This window comes from Belonocnema kinseyi, chromosome 5 (assembly GCF_010883055.1).
Source record: "Belonocnema kinseyi isolate 2016_QV_RU_SX_M_011 chromosome 5, B_treatae_v1, whole genome shotgun sequence".
NCBI lineage: Eukaryota > Metazoa > Arthropoda > Insecta > Hymenoptera > Cynipidae > Belonocnema > Belonocnema kinseyi.
Window position 1 is genome coordinate 87,346,942 of NC_046661.1, and position 16,130 is coordinate 87,363,071.

Consider the following 16,130-nt stretch of genomic DNA (forward strand, 5'->3'; position numbering starts at 1 on the left):
TTCCTCCTGAAAAAATACATTTTTCCATAATCATTTAAGCATTTATAAATCAATTTTCAATCAAAAATACCATATACTTACCGACAAATTAATTTTTATTTATCTAGCTACAAAATTTATTATCCTCTCTTCCTCGTGAAACATAGAAAAAAAATATATAACATGATTTCAATTGTTAATCGTTATTCCTAAAAAAGTGAAAAATTTTCGGATGAATCAAATATTTACGTGGTCCAAATATTTCGGAGCATCGGCAGATCGGCATGTAACAGACCCAACCTCCCTGACCTTGACACCCGGCAAGCATAACCTACGAAATTCGTGTCAAGAATCTGCGAATTTGTCAGACATGAAAAGTGTTGAGAGATTTGGTCAAATAATGATAATTTTTTAAGGGATTGTACGATGAATCATGTGTAAATTGTACGGAAACGCGACTTAAATTCTGAATGTATTCGAAAAGAAGAAAAAGAGCAATGAAGTATTAATTGATCGATTAAAATAGGTTGAAACTAGAATTGGGAAAAATTGTGAAAATGATTAAGAAGGAGTGGTTGTTTTATTATACATTAGGTAGTTTTATAAGGTTTTCATTAATGAATTCGAGGTATCAGGATATTATTAGTGATCGGGTTGAAGTTTCTACAGCTCTCAATTCCTGGAAAAGAGGTTAGTTTTCTTTCTAATTTTATTATAAGTTTATACATTGATGAAACTGCAGTTCCATCAATTTTCCATTCTTTATTAATATCTATATTTTCTACTATGCTGCTGTTTTAATACCTTTTGCATCAATTCTGCTTGCAAAATTAATTTAAAAACTCGATTTTGAATTTTTCTAAATCGTTTGTGTTAACTGCTACGAAAATATTTTTATCTAATTTAAATTATTACAATTTATTTATTTTGTATTTATTTGATTTATCATCTTATTTCATTTTATCTTTTTCAAGGAATTAAAAGAATTCATGGAATTGAATGACTTCTGCGAATTTTGTTTAATTTCCTGAAAACCTTAAATCTAAAAACGTCAAAATATATTAAAATTTCAGATAAATACAGAAGACTTTAAAATAAAAAAATTCATGAGACTGGAAAAAACCGGGAAATGACAGTGACTTTTATTTCTTGACTGAAAATGTGACTAATTTTTAGCAGAGAAGAATCTGTCAAACTTTGATTTCGACCGTTTTTTTTAAATATTTAGTTAAATTGTTATCTTTTTCAATTATTATATTATTCAGTTTAGAATGCCTAATTCGAACATATATCACTTAACAAATTGTCCATCCTAGATTTTTAAATTTTAAGCTTAAATTTTATTTTAAAATTGTTTAAAATGCAGTTTTAAAGATTTAGCAATTAAAAATTAAAGCCGTTTAAAATCGAATATTTTTAAACCATTCAATTTGAAAGTTTTTTATTAAGAATAAGAACAATTGCTTAATATTTAGAAATATCAAAAATAAATGAGAACAATTTTAAGGAAATTTTTTTTTGTTTGGCAGTATCTTAAAGAAATTGTTAGGATATTCGTATTATTTTAAAAGATGTTTAGAAGTTCTGAAAAATTCTACAAAAGAATTTAAAATTTGAAAAATGTAAAACAACATGTACATTTTTCAAGATTTGAAAATAAAAATTTTGAACTTTTTTTAATTTAAGAAGTGTTCAGCTTATAAAAAATGTAATTGTTTATTTTTTTATGTTTCTAGCTTAAAATTAAATTATTTTGAAAATTTTCAAATGCATTGACCAGGACTTTCTTCTAATTTTATTACGTACAAAACACATAGAAATTCTTTTACTTTTATATCCCATGCATCTTATTTTATTCTTTATTATCTCTACTTTTTATATTTAAAAAATATTTTATTTCGTTTGGAATAAATACTACCTCCAAAAAAAGTAAAAATTCGAGTATGGAAGGTTTTTAAAAATAATTATGTTAAATATTAGGAAGAAGATATTTAAATTGAATTGGAATTATTACAATTTATTTCTTAATTTATTATATTATTTATATTGAATTTTAAATTTCAAGATTTTCTAGGAAAATTTCTATAGTTTATGTTTTATTTCAAAAGAATAATTTTAAGTTTTGAAAATTTCAGAATATGTGGAAAAAGTTCAAGGATGACTTTGAGACAATTTTTTAGGATTTAAACAATTGTTAGGTAAACTTAATTTTGCAGGGTTGTAATTAATTCTAAGAGAAAATTGAAAAAGATAACAAAACATTTTTAATTATTTCCTATAATTTTTAAAAAGTGCGTGAAATATTTTAAAACGAAAATGTGCAATTTTGCCGTATTACATAATTTAAAAAAAAATGTAAGTAAGTTTAAGAGATGATTAATTATCAGAGATTATTTAAAAAGATTTCTAAAATTGTAAAAGAAGAATCGGAGCGATCTTTCTGAAAATTTGTTATTTTGTAGAATTAAAAAAAATTTCAGGACTTAGAAGTTCTGAAATTTTTTTTTAATTTCTCAATATCCGTGTGAAAATTTTAACGATTTTTTATTTTGGAAAATGAATTTTAAAAGAAAATTAAAAAAGGTATTTAAACATATCAAATGATTTTCTAAAATAGAAAATGTGAAAATGTGTAGAAAATGTAAAAGGAAAATGTTTCAATTTGGTAAGATTAAAAAATAAAAAATAAATTGAGTAAATTAAAGAATTATTTTGTACAATTTTAGAGATTCAAAAAGAATTATAAACCCTGAAATATTTTTCGAAATGCAGATTTTTAAAGATGTCAAAAATAAACTTTTGAAACTTCAAAAGAATTACGAAAGTTTTCAAGAGAATACCCAAATTTTCTCAAAATTCCGGCGAAAATTTGGAAGATTATAAGGCAGTTTTTTACTTTTTTAAAGATTTTTTTTCTAATTTCGAGAAAAAAAATATTTTTCAATTATCTCAAGAACTTTATCAACAATTTTAACATTGTAAAAATTGAAATTTATTTAAACTATTACGAAGAAAATTTTTAAATCGAAGTAAAATTATTAAAATTAGTTGTGAGCCCTTTCGAAAAAACATTATGAATAAATTTCAGTATTATTTTGACGTTCTGGAATTCAAGGCATTCAGGAAATTCCATGCATCATTTTAAAGTTCTGAAATTCAGGAAAAGGAGAATTTCTTGAATTCTCTGACACACAGAATTTTTTCGAACTTTATGATAACAAATAATTATTAAGCATAATATTTTTTTACCTTTTGATTAAGTACTCTAATTTTTTTTATTCTTCTGCATTTATTGGAATTTCACATACTACTTTGATATTTTGAAATTCAGTAAATTTATAAAAATAAGAATTCCTTAAATTCCCTGAATTTCTTAATTTTCCTTACTTCTTTTAATTTTGCGAATCTCTGATTTCTTAAATTCTTATGCATTTATCTGCATTTGATGCATTATTTTAAAATTCAAAAAAATGTCTAAACATTCCGTAAATTCTCTTAATTGCTTGAATTCTTCTTAATTTATCTGAGTTCCATGCATTATTTTGATGTTTTGGAATTCAGAAAATTTATACATATTCCCAAAATTTTCTTAATTCGTTGAATTTTATACACATATTTTGTAAATATCCAAATTTTTATTTAGATTTATATGAGTGCTCGAAAATCAATAATTTATTCAAATGTTCTCTACATTTTTTAATAATTCTTTTAATATTTTATTATTATTCATTCCTATACTGATTTTTCCATAATAATTTTTATAATAATGTCATACAATCGCGTAAAAATTACAGGAAAATATTTATAGGCTAATTTTTGGTCAGGAAATAAAAATAGATGGTAATTATTCATTAAAGAATCATTTTCCTTCTCTGTTTTTAGTAACTGAAGGAGTCTACCTTCGAAATTTTGGAATAGATCCCTACAGTGGTGATTTATTTCATGAGACACCAATAGGGCTCGTAGCATTCAATTTAATGCAAAAATTCCTTACCGATTGGGCCCTCAAATTACTTTTTATCCTCAGCGATCTAATGACTGCCTGGTTTTTAGCAGCGACTGCAAGAACTTACTTTACAGAAGTGGTAAATTTTTTTGTTATTAATTTTCTATGTAAAATAGGCTGGATAGAAAATAATAAAAATTATGGAAATCGAAAATCAAGAACCCTCATAAAGTATAAGGGACCGTACTTAAATTACGTAACTTCATTTTCAACATTTTCTGATTTTTTCCTAACCAATTCTTTTATTTTTCCTAATGAATATAATTCAAATAGATTCTATAATTTTAATCATGTAATATTTTGAATGTAGGGTCTTTTATAAACGGAATAAAACACAATTTTAGTTGCATATGTAAAATGTTCAAATTTATTTATTTATTTTAAACAAAACAAAAATAATTTTTATCATAAAAGAGTTTTCAACCTAAAAAGATGAATTCTCAACAAAAAAGTGTAATACTTGATTTTTCTAACAAAAAAGATGAAATTTTTTTTTAAAATCAAAAAGATGAAGTTGCAACAAATAACGATTTTTCAGTCATGAAAGAAAAAAGAGTTTACTTAAACTAATAGAGATGAATTTCGAACTAAATGAAATTTCAATTAAAACAGATGAATTTTCAAATCAAAAAGGCAAATTTTCAACAACAAAAATTGAATTTTCATTTGAAAAAGATTTTAGTTTGATTTTTCAACGTCAAAATATGTTTTAAATATGAAGTAAATTTCCCACGAAATAGATGAATTTTCGAACCAAAAAGATAATTTTTTTTTAATTTTCTCAAAAAATAGATACATTTTCATAAAAAAAAATTTTAATTGACTTTTTAAATCCAGTATATAAATTTTAATTGACTTTTTAAATCCAATATATAAATTTTAAACAACATGTAAATTTCCTATGAAATAGTTAAATTTTCGAACAAAAAAGAAAGGAATTATTAAACAAAAAAAAATTTAAAAACAGATAAATTTTTATCGAAGTAAAATTTCAATTGACTTTAAATCAAATATATAAAATTTTAAGCAAATAAATTTTCTACAAAATAGTTGAATTTTCAAACCAAACAGTTGCATTTTTATCCACGAAAGATGCAATTTCTACTAAAATAGATAAATTTTTTAACTAAAAACAGAAATTTTGCAAAAAATAATTCACTTTCTTCCAAGAAGGATTTCAGTTTGACTGCAAAATATTAATTTTAAACAAGAAGTTAATTTCAGACGAATTAGTTAAATTTTGAATGTTTAATTAAATGGTTGCATATTAAAACAAGAAAAATGAAATTTCGAATAAAAAAATCGAATTTTGTCATTAAAGAGAGAAATTAAAAAAATATAGTTAAATTTTCAACTAAAAAAGATTTGAATTGACTGTTTAATCCAAATTTAAATTTTAAACAAAAAGAAAATTTTCAACCAAAAAGGATAACTTTTTAACAAAATTTTTTAATTTTTAACCAAGCAGTTGCATTTTTATCCAAGAAAAATGTAATTTCTACTAAAATAGATAAATTTTAAAAATAATAACACAAATTTTTAAACAAACAATTGAGTTTTCTTTCAAAAAAGATTTTAGTTTGTCTTCAAAATATGAATTTTAAACCAGACCTTAATTTCATACGAATTAGTTGAATTTTCGAATAAAAAATTACTATTGAACAAAATTGTTGAATTTTCAATCAAACGGTTGCATTTTTAACAAAGAAAAATGAAATTTCAAATAAAATAGACGAATTTTGTAATTAAAGAGATAAATTTTTTAAAAGTAGTTCAATTTTCAATTATAAAAAATTTGAATTTAATTTTTAATCCAAAATATAACTTTTAAACAAGTAAATTTTCTGCGAAATAGTTGCATTTTCGACCAAAAAGGATAGCTTTTTAATAAAATTGTTGATTTTTTAACTAAACAGTTGCATTTTTATCGAAGAATTATGAAATTTGTACCAAAACAGGTTAATTTTTGGATGAAAAAAGCAAATTTTTCGCAGAAAAAATTATTTTTCATCCAAAATGAATTCAACTGAGTTTTCAACACCAAAATATAAATTTTAAATAAAAAGTACATTTTCTACGAAATAGTTAAATTTTTGACTAAAAAGAATGACTTTTTAACAGAATTGTTGTATTTTCAATCAAACGGTTGCATTTTTATCCAAGAAAGATAAATTTCTCTCAAAACAGATGAATTTTAAATTAAAAAAAATCAAAGACAAGTTGAATTTTTTTCCAAGAAGGATTTCAGTTTGACTTCAAAATACGAATTTTAAAGAAGACCTTAATTTCATACGAATTAGTTGAATTTTAAACAAAGTGGTTGAATTTTCGAATAAAAAATTACCATTTAACAAAATTGTTGAATTTTCAATCAAACAGTTGCATTTTTAAACAAGAAAAATGAAATTTCGAATAAAATAGATGAATTTTGTAATTTAAAGAGAGAAATTTTCAAAAAATAGTTAAATTCTCAGTTTAAAAAAATTTGACTTGACTTTTTAATCCAAAATATAACTTTTAAGCAAGTAAATTTTCTATAAAATAGTTGAATTTTTGACTCAAAAGGATGTCTTTTTAATAAAATTGTTGAATTTTCAATCAAAAAGTTTCATTTTTATTGAAGAATGATGAAATTTGTACTAAAACAGGTGAATTTTTAAATCAAAAAGTCAAATTTTCAGCATAAAAAAATTCATTTTTATCCAGAAAGAATTCAATTGACTTTTCAACACCAAAATATAAATTTTTAACAAAACGTACATTTTCCATTAAATAGTTAAATTTTCAACAATATAGTAGAATTTTCAACCAAAAACTATGATCATTAATATACAAGAAATTTTTTTTAATTTTTAATTTTCACCCAAAAAATATTCCAAGTGACTTTTTAAAAACCAAATATAAATTTTAAACAAGTAAATTTTCTACGAAATAATTTAATTTTCGAACCAAAAAGATGAATTATTAAATATAATTTTTTTTCTCAGAGAAATAGATAAATTTTCATCGAAAAAAGATTTAAATTGACTTTAAATCCAATATATAAATTTTAAACAAGTGTATGAATTTTAAACAAGAAGTTAATTTCATACGAATTAGTTGAATTTTCATCAAAGTAGTTAAATTTTCGAATAAAAAAATAACCAGTTAACGGTTAAATAACCAAACGGTTGCATTAATAAAGAAAAATGAAATTTTGAATAAAATAGACAAATCTTGTGATTAATGAGAGAAATGTTCTAAAAATAGTTAAATTTTCAGCTAAAAAAGATTTAAATTGACTTTTTAATTCAAAATAAAAATTTAAAAGAAAGATTTAAATTTTCTCCCAAAAAAGATTTAAATTGACTTTTTAACAAAAAAAGTTTAAACAAGTAATATTTCTACGAAATTGCTGAATTCTAGAAGAAGAAGCATGACTTTTTAACAAAATTGTTGAATTTTCTATCAAGCAGTGGCATTTTTATCCAGGAAAGATGTCATTTCTACTCAAATAGATGAATTTTTGAATTAATAACACAAATTTTCAAAAGAATAATTGAATTTTCGTCTAAAAAAGATTTTAGTTTGACTTCAAAGTATGAATTTTTAATAAAAAGTAAATTTCTTACGAATTAATTAAATTTCCAACAAAGCAGTTGAATTTTTGACTGAAAAGATGAATTATTAAATAAAAAAATTTTTTCTCAAAAAAATAGATAAATTTTCATCCAAAAAAAGATTTAAATTGACTTTTTAAATCCAATATATAAATTTTAAACAACATGTAAATTTTCTACGAAATAGTTAAATTTTCGAACAAAAACAAGGAAGTATTAAACTAAGAAAATTTGTTCTAAAAAATACATAAATTTTTATCGAAATAAAATTTCAATTGACTTTAAATCAAATATATAAAATCTTAAGCAAATAAATTTTCTACGAAATAGTTGAATTTTCAAACAAAAAGGATGGCTTTTTAACCAAATTGTTGAATTTGTATTCAAACAGTTGCATTTTTATCCAAGAAAGATGAAATTTCTACTAAAACAGGTGAATTTTTAAATGAAAAAGGCAAATTTTCCGCAAAAAAAATTGAAATTCAATCCAAAACGAATTCAATTGACTTTTCAACACCAAAATATAAGTTTTAAACAAAAGGTAAATTTTCAACGAAATAGTTACATTTTCGACCAAAAAAGAATGACTTTTTGACAAAATTGTTTAATTTTTATCTAAACAGTTGCATTTTCATCCAAGAAAGATGAAATTTGTACTAAAATAGATGAAACTTCGAATTAGTAAGACAAATTTTCAATAGAATAAATGAATTTTCTATAATTTTTTTTTTAACAATAAGTAAATTTCCTGTGAATTAATTGAATTTTCGACTAAAAAGGATGACTTGTTGTCCAAATTGTTGTATTTTTAATCAACGAGTTGCATTTTTATCCAAGAAAGATGCAATTTCTATTAAAATAGATGAATTTTTTAATTGAAAAGAGACTAAAAAAAAATAGTTAAATTTTCATCCAAAAAAGATTTCAATTGACTTTTTCACACCAAAATATGAATTTTAAACAAGTAAATTTTCTACGAAATAGTTACATGTTCGACCAAAGAGAATGACTTTTTAACAACATTTTTTAATTTTGAACCAAAAATAAGAATTTTCTACAAAAAATAATACGCAGTTTTAATTAAATAGTTTGCTTTCAACCAAAGAAATTAATTCTTAACAAAAAATAGAAAGTTAAATTTTTTATAATACTAAAAAGATAAAATTTCTACAAAAAATAAAATACTCAATTTTGCAGTTAGTAAAATAAATTTTCATCCAAAAAATTAACGATTTTTCATCAAAATAATTCAATTTTTAGTGAAAAACTTTATTTTCAATAAAATTAAAATTAATTTTCAACGAAATAGTATAATTTTCAACTACGAAGATTACATTTCTATAAAAAAAGATCAATTTTCGACAAAGAATGGAATAGTTACATTTTCAGCTTAAAGAATTAATTATAAATAAGAAAAAACTAGTTTCCAACCAAAAAGATGAACTTTCTATCAAAATAGACGAATTTGTAACAAAGTAGATTCATTTTCGACCAAATATTTGAATTTTTAAAGAAATTTTCAACGAAAAACAGGAATTAGTAACCAAGAATCTTAAATATTTTCTCACAAATTCGAATTTTCAATAAAACACAGGAATTTTAAACCAAATATTCGAATTTTCAACTTAAGAAGATGTATTTTGAACCAAACATGTACGAGTTAATTTTTCTGTTAAAACAATTAATTTTTAACTAAAAAACATAATTTTCAACAAAACAATTAAATTTTGAAACAACAAAAAAAAAAAGATTTTTCTACTAAAATGATGAATCATCAACCAAAAAGGAGTTTAATTTTATACCAAAAACAGTTAAATTAAAAAAAAAACAGATGAATTTTCAACCAAATAAATGCGATTTTTAACCATAATAATAAAATTAACTTTAACTTTTGTTTTTCCAAAATTCCCTAACTCTATCAGGTTTTCCCTGGCATTCCCTGCATTTTTCTGGAATTACCTGATCTGTAACAAATCTGTAATTAAAAAAAGGATATTTTTTATTTTACTCTAGAATGTTTTTGTAAAAATACGTATGTAGTAATTGTCTTTGAGCTTAAATGCTGCGCATATTCTCAAGAGCATTTCTGTTCAATATAAATTCTTGACCATTTAACCTTTAAAGGGCATACTGGGTGTAAAATACCCAGCGACTTATTTGCCCTTTAGCAAAACGTACCAAATTTAAAATAATGGAGCATATGGCGCCAGATTAAAAAATGACATGAAAACCTATTTTTCTATTTCATTTTCACATGATTTTGATTTTTATAATTTTTATATGCAGTTTAAGACACTATAAGACTAATTTTATTTTGGAAACGCCGTATCTCGGAAGTATTCAAGTAAAATTTTAAGTAAAAATATCAAAAACTTAAAAACTTATGAATTTTAGAGTGAAAGGAGTCATTTTTTAATTTTTTTCCAAAAAATATTTTTTTAACTACTTTAAATTTCAAAAACTGTTTTGAAAACTTTTTCTCCTTAAAATAGATAGATTAAACATAATTAATTGATTTTCTTGTAAAAAACTATCCAATACCGCCGGCACAGCACACGTTTGAATACCCTTGGGTATTTAACACCCAGTGTGCTCTTTATATAATTTTACGGAAGTGTGTCCTTAAAGGGTTAAGAACTCTAAGGCAAAATATTGGATAAAATTGGTAACGTAATTTATGGACGGTCTCTTATATAAAAAATGGTGAAGATCAAAAATAATTCCAAACTATTTTCTCCCAATTTGAAGGTAAAACGAGAAGAGAAAGAAAAGTCGATTCACAAATCGGAAGAGAGTCAAAATCACCAACCCCCGAAACTCACAAAACCTCCCTCAATGCCCCACGTCGCTGCAGTTTACCTTTTGAACCCTTTCATAATTTTAAACTGCGTCGGTCTCACAACGACAGTGTTTACCAACTTTCTTCTATCCCTTGCTCTCTTTTCAATGATAAACCGCTCAACTTTCTTCAGTTGCCTCTCAATTGCACTCTTAACTATTCAGGGTCTCTACCCGATGACTTTGATCGTCCCCGCGACGATTTACATTCTCCAGGGGAAACAAGAGAAAGAAAGATCCTTTGCTATCGCGAAGGTAGTGTTGATTTTTTTCAGCTTTCTGACTGCATTATTCTACATCTCTTATCATATCGTCGGAAGCTTTTCCTTCCTGAGAAGCACGATTGGTTTTATCCTAACCGTGCCTGATTTGAGACCGAATATTGGACTCCACTGGTATTTTTTCACGGAAATGTTTGAACATTTCCGGTGGCTTTTCATAGCCTCTTTTCAGATTAATGTCAGTTTTTTGTACGTTGTACCACTAGCTTTGAAATTACGTCGCGATCCGATGCTCCTTGCCTTTACCTATTTGGCAATTGCTGCCATTTTTAAATCCTATCCGTCGATTGGAGATATTGGATTTTACATGTCTTTGTTGCCGTTGTGGAAACACCTGTTTCAACGTAAGTTGTCCTCTTTGATAAATCGATACCGGCATGTTAAAAGAACTTTAATGGAATTCATGGAATTCAGAGAAATGCAGAGGAATTAATAGATTTCAAGGAATTCACTGAATTCAGAGAATTGAAAGAATTCAGGGAATTCTTCTGAAATCCTTGAATTCCTGGACGAATTCGGGGAATTTTAAATTCTTTGGATACTAGGAATTTGAAATTATGCATGAAATTTAGATAAATGCAGATGAATTTAAGGAATTAAGAGAATTTAAGGAATTAAGAGCATTCAAGGAATTGAGAGATTTCAAGGAATTAAGAGAATTCAATAAATGAAAGAGTTTTTTTTCTCTAAATTCTCTAAATTCTTTCAATTCCAGGACTTCGAGATAATGCATGGAATTCGGATAAATGCAGATGAATAGAAAGAATTAAGAGAATTCAGGGAATACAGAAAGTTCAAGAAATTGAGTGAATGCAAAGAATTAAGAGGATTCAATGAATTCAGGCCATTCTTATGAATTCCCTTCTTTCTATAAATTCCAGTAGTTTAAAATAATTAATAGAATTCAGATATATGCATGGAATTCAGATAAATGCAAGAAAATTCAAGGAATTCAAGTTGTTGAATGAATTTAGGCAATTCTTCTTAATTCCCTTCAGTCCTCAAATTCCAGAACTTCAAGATAACGCATGGAATTCAGATAAATGCAGAAGAATTTAAAGAATTAAGAAAATTCAAGGAATGAAGAGAATTCAAGAAATTCAGATAATTCAAGGAATTAACAGAAATAAAGGAATTTAGAGAATGCAGGGAATTCGGGGTATTAAGAGAATTCAGTGAATTAAGTTAATTCAGTTTGTTCGATGAATCAAAGGAATTCAATTAATTCTTCCAAATTCCCTTAATTCCTTCAATGTCAGGACTTTTAAATAATGAATGGCATGCAGATATATGCAGTAGAATTGAAGGTATTAATAGACTTCAATGAATTCAGAGATTTCAAGATATTAAGAAAAATAAAGGAATTTAGAGAGCTTAAGCAATTAAGAGAATTTAGGGAATTAAGTGGATTCAGATTATTCGAGGAATTAAAACAATTCAATTAATTCAAGTACTTCTTGCAAATTTCCTTTATTCTTTTAATTTCAGGACTTAAAATAATGCATGGAATTCAGTTGAATGCAGTAGAATTCCAGCAAATAAGAGAATTCAAGATATTAAGAGAATTCAAGAAATTCAGAAAATTTCAGGAATTATAAGAATTCAACGAACTCAGACAATTCTTCGAAATTCCCCTCATTTTTTCAATTCCAGGACTTCAAGATAATGCATGGAACTCAGATAAATGCAGAAGAATTTTAAAAATGTAGAGAATTTAAGGAATTCAGAGAATTCAAGGCATTGAGAAAATTCAAGGAATTCAGATAAATCAAGAAATTAACAGAAATAAAGAAATTTAGAGATTTCCAGAAATTAAGAAAGTTCAAGAAATTCAATGAATTCAAGGAATTAAGAGACTGGAAGGAATTCAGAGAATTCCTGAAATTAAGAAAAATAAAGGAATTTAGAGAGTTTGAGGAATTAAGAGAATTTAGGGAATTCAGTGGATTCAGATTATTCGAGAAATTAAAACAATTAAATTAATTCAGACACTTCTTGCGAATTCCCTTTATTCTTTTAATTTGAGCACTTAAAATAATAAATGAAATTCAGATTATTGCAGTAGAATTTCAGGAATTAAGATAATTAAAGGTACTAAGAGATTTCAAGGAAATCAGATAATTTAAGAAATTAAGAGAATTCGAGGAATTCATAAAATTCAAGGAATTAAGAGAATTCAGATAATTCAAGGCATTAAACGAATTCAAGAAATTCAGAGAATTCAAGGAATTAACCAAAATAAAGGAATTTAGAGGATTCAAGGAATTAAGATAATTAAATAAATTTAGATAATTCAATAAATGAGGAGAAAGCAGGGAATTGAGAGAATTCGGGGTATTAAGAGAATTCAGGGAATTCAGTTTGTTCGATGAATTAAAGAAATTTAATTAATTCAGGTAATTTTTCCAACTTCCCCTCATTCCTGCAATTTCAGGATTTTTAAGTAAGACATGGCATTCAGGTGTATATGCAGTAGAATCCCAGGAATTCAGAGAATTCAAGGTATTAAGAGAATTCAAGGAATTCAGATAAATCAAGAAATTAGCAGAATTAAAGAAATCTAGAGAATTCAGGAAATTAAGAGAATTCAAAAAATTCAACGAATTCAAGGAATTAAGTGAATTCAGATTATTTGATGAATTAAAACAATTCAATTAATTTCAGGAAGATGAATGCAGTAGAATTTCAGGAATTAAGATAATTCATGGTATTAAGAGATTTCAAGAAATTCAGAGAATTCGAGGAATTCACAAAACTCAAGGAATTAAGAGAATTAAAGGAATTCAGAGAATTCAAGACAAAAATTCTGGTTCTTCTAAATTCCCATAATTTCTACAATTATAGGACAGCAAATAAGAAAATTCAAGATATTAAGAGAATGCAAGGAATTCAGAAAATTCCAGGAATTATAAGAATTCAACGAACTCAGACAATTCTTCTAACTTACCCTGATTTCTTCACTTCCAGGGCTTCAAGATAATGCATGCATTTTAGATAAATGCAGAAGAATTCAAGGAATTTAGAGAATTTAAGAAATTCAGAGAATTTAAGGGATTCCGGAAATTCAAGTAATTTGTAGAATTTAAGGAATTTATTAAATTTATTAAAGTTCAGGACTTCAAGATATTGCATGGAACTCAAATAAATGCAGAAGAATTCAAGTAATTTAAGGAATTCAGTGAATTCAAAGAGTTTAGAGAATTGAAGGAGTTCAGAGAATTTGAGGAATTTAGACATTCTGGAAATTCAGAGAATTCAAATAATTCAGAGTTCAGGGAATTCAAAGAATCTATATAATTCAGGGAATTTATAGAGTTCAGGGAATTCAAAGAGTTCAAGGAATTAAGATAATTCAATGAATTGGGACTATTTGTTTAAATTCCCTTCATTCCTTCAATTCTAAGACTTAAAAATAATGCATGTATTTCACATAAATTAAGAAGATTTCAAGGTATTCAGACAATTGAATGAATTAATGGAAATCAACGAACTAAGAGAATTCAGGGAATTAAGTGAATTCAGATTATTCGAGGAATTAAGTGAATTAGGAGAATTCAGGGAATTAAGGTTATTCGAGGAATTAAAAGAATTCAATTAATTCAGGCAATTCTTGGAAATACCCTTCGATTCCACGGCTTCAAAATAATATATTGAATTCATATTAATGCAGTATAAGTCCAGGAATCAGGAAAATTTAAAAAATCCAGGAAATTCAGGGAATTCAGAGTATTCAAGAAATCCAGATAATTTAAGGAATTCAGAGAATACAAGGGATTCAGGTAATCCTAGGAATTCATAAAATTTAAGGAATTAAGAAATTTCAAGGAATTGATATAATTTAAGGAATCATGAGAATTCAACGAACTCAGGCAATTCTTCTAAATTCCCCGCATTTATTCAATTCCAGGAATTCAAGAAAATGCATGGAACTGAGATAAATGCAGAAGAATTCAATAAATTTAAAGAATTGGGTGAATTCAAGGAGTTCAGAGAATTCTGAGAATTAAGACAATTCAGTGAATTGAAAAAAAAATTATTATTGTGATTCAAGGAATTGAGAGAATTAAAAGGAATTTAGAGAATTCAATGAAATCGGGCAATTTTGCTAAATTAAAAGAATTCATATGATTCAAAGAATTCAATGCATTCTGAAAATTCGTCTAAATTGCCTTCATTCCTCCGATTCCAGGACTTCAAGATAATGCGAATTCCCTTTATTCATTTAATTTCAGGACTTAAAATAATAAATGGAATTCAGATTAATGCAGTAGAATTTCAGGAATTAAGATAATTAAAGGTATTAAGAGATTTCAAGGAAATCAGATAATTCAAGAAATTCAGACAATTTAGGCAATTTAGAAAATTTAAGAAATTCAGATAATTCAAGGAATTAATCAAAAGAATTTAAGAGAATCCGGTCAAATGAAACAAATTAAGGCGATTCAAGGAATTGAGAGAATTTAAGGTATTTAGAGAATTCTAGGAATTCAGGAAATCCAAGGAATTTAGAGAGGAATTCATAGAATAGATATAATTCAAGGAATTTTGCCAATTCTGAAGAATTTCAGGAATTTTGAGAATTTTAGGAATTAAAAATGTTCTTTTAACATAGAGGTATCGAAATTTTCTTACCTAAATTAAAATTAAAATCTAAAATAAATGAATAATTTTGCAGATATGCAGCAAGTTTTCATAGTCGGCTGCTTCACGCTTTTCTGCACCGCTTTTGCCCCGACAGTTTGGCATCTCTGGATTTTTTCGCGATCAGCGAATGCGAATTTCTACTTCGGAGTGACTCTGGCTTTCGCAATCGCCGAAATATTTCTTCTCACCGACATTCCTTTTGCGAGTGTCAAGCGAGAATTTGCTCTTCGGCATGGCACGTCTTTGGAAATCAAGGGATCGAGGGCCAAACTACTTCTGGAATAATATTATAAACCAATTTTTCAATACTCAGTCAAGTCTCCTGATACGTACTCTAAGATTCATTTTCACGAACTCGTAAACATCGAAGAACCTGCGACGCAAATTAAATTTTGCTTCAAACTTTCTAGGCTACATAGTTATAAGCTACTTATTATACTATTTTTTCTAAAATAAAAGAAACTTCAATGAATTTTTTTTATAAAAGGCGCACTCTTTTTATTATAAAATTGCAGTCATGATTCTTGTATTTAGTTTGAATGACTTACTTTATCCGCAAAATTAGAAAACCCTGGCACAACATTTTCAACTAAAATAAAATAGTTAAATTTTCAGTTGAAGAATAATTAATTTTCAAACAAACTCATGAATTTTACACTAAAATAATGATTTTTTAAATGTAATAGTTGAATTTTTAACCAAATTAATGAATTTTCAACTAAAATGCGTAATCTTCAACTGGAAGAGTTAAATTGAAAAAAATGAATTTTCAAATAAAGGATA

General features: G+C 25.5%; 1 protein-coding gene across 1 annotated transcript; it reads left to right on the plus strand.

The window, feature by feature from the left end:
- Window positions 1-252: 252 nt before the first annotated feature.
- Window positions 253-15,833, plus strand: LOC117172808 (phosphatidylinositol glycan anchor biosynthesis class U protein). Its single transcript, XM_033361046.1, has 4 exons — window positions 253-669; window positions 3,862-4,064; window positions 10,333-11,047; window positions 15,379-15,833. The coding sequence occupies exons 1-4, from the start codon at window positions 537-539 to the stop codon at window positions 15,630-15,632; spliced, it is 1,305 nt and encodes a 434-aa protein (XP_033216937.1). The 5' UTR covers window positions 253-536; the 3' UTR covers window positions 15,633-15,833.
- The last annotated feature ends 297 nt before the right edge of the window (window positions 15,834-16,130 follow it).

Coding starts and splice junctions, on each gene's coding strand:
- LOC117172808 (XM_033361046.1), top strand. CDS start 537: ATGATTAAGAAGGAGTGGTTGTTTTATTATACATTAGGTAGTTTTATA. Junction 670..3,861: donor TCTCAATTCCTGGAAAAGAG/GTTAGTTTTCTT, acceptor CTCTGTTTTTAG/TAACTGAAGGAGTCTACCTT. Junction 4,065..10,332: donor GAACTTACTTTACAGAAGTG/GTAAATTTTTTT, acceptor CCCAATTTGAAG/GTAAAACGAGAAGAGAAAGA.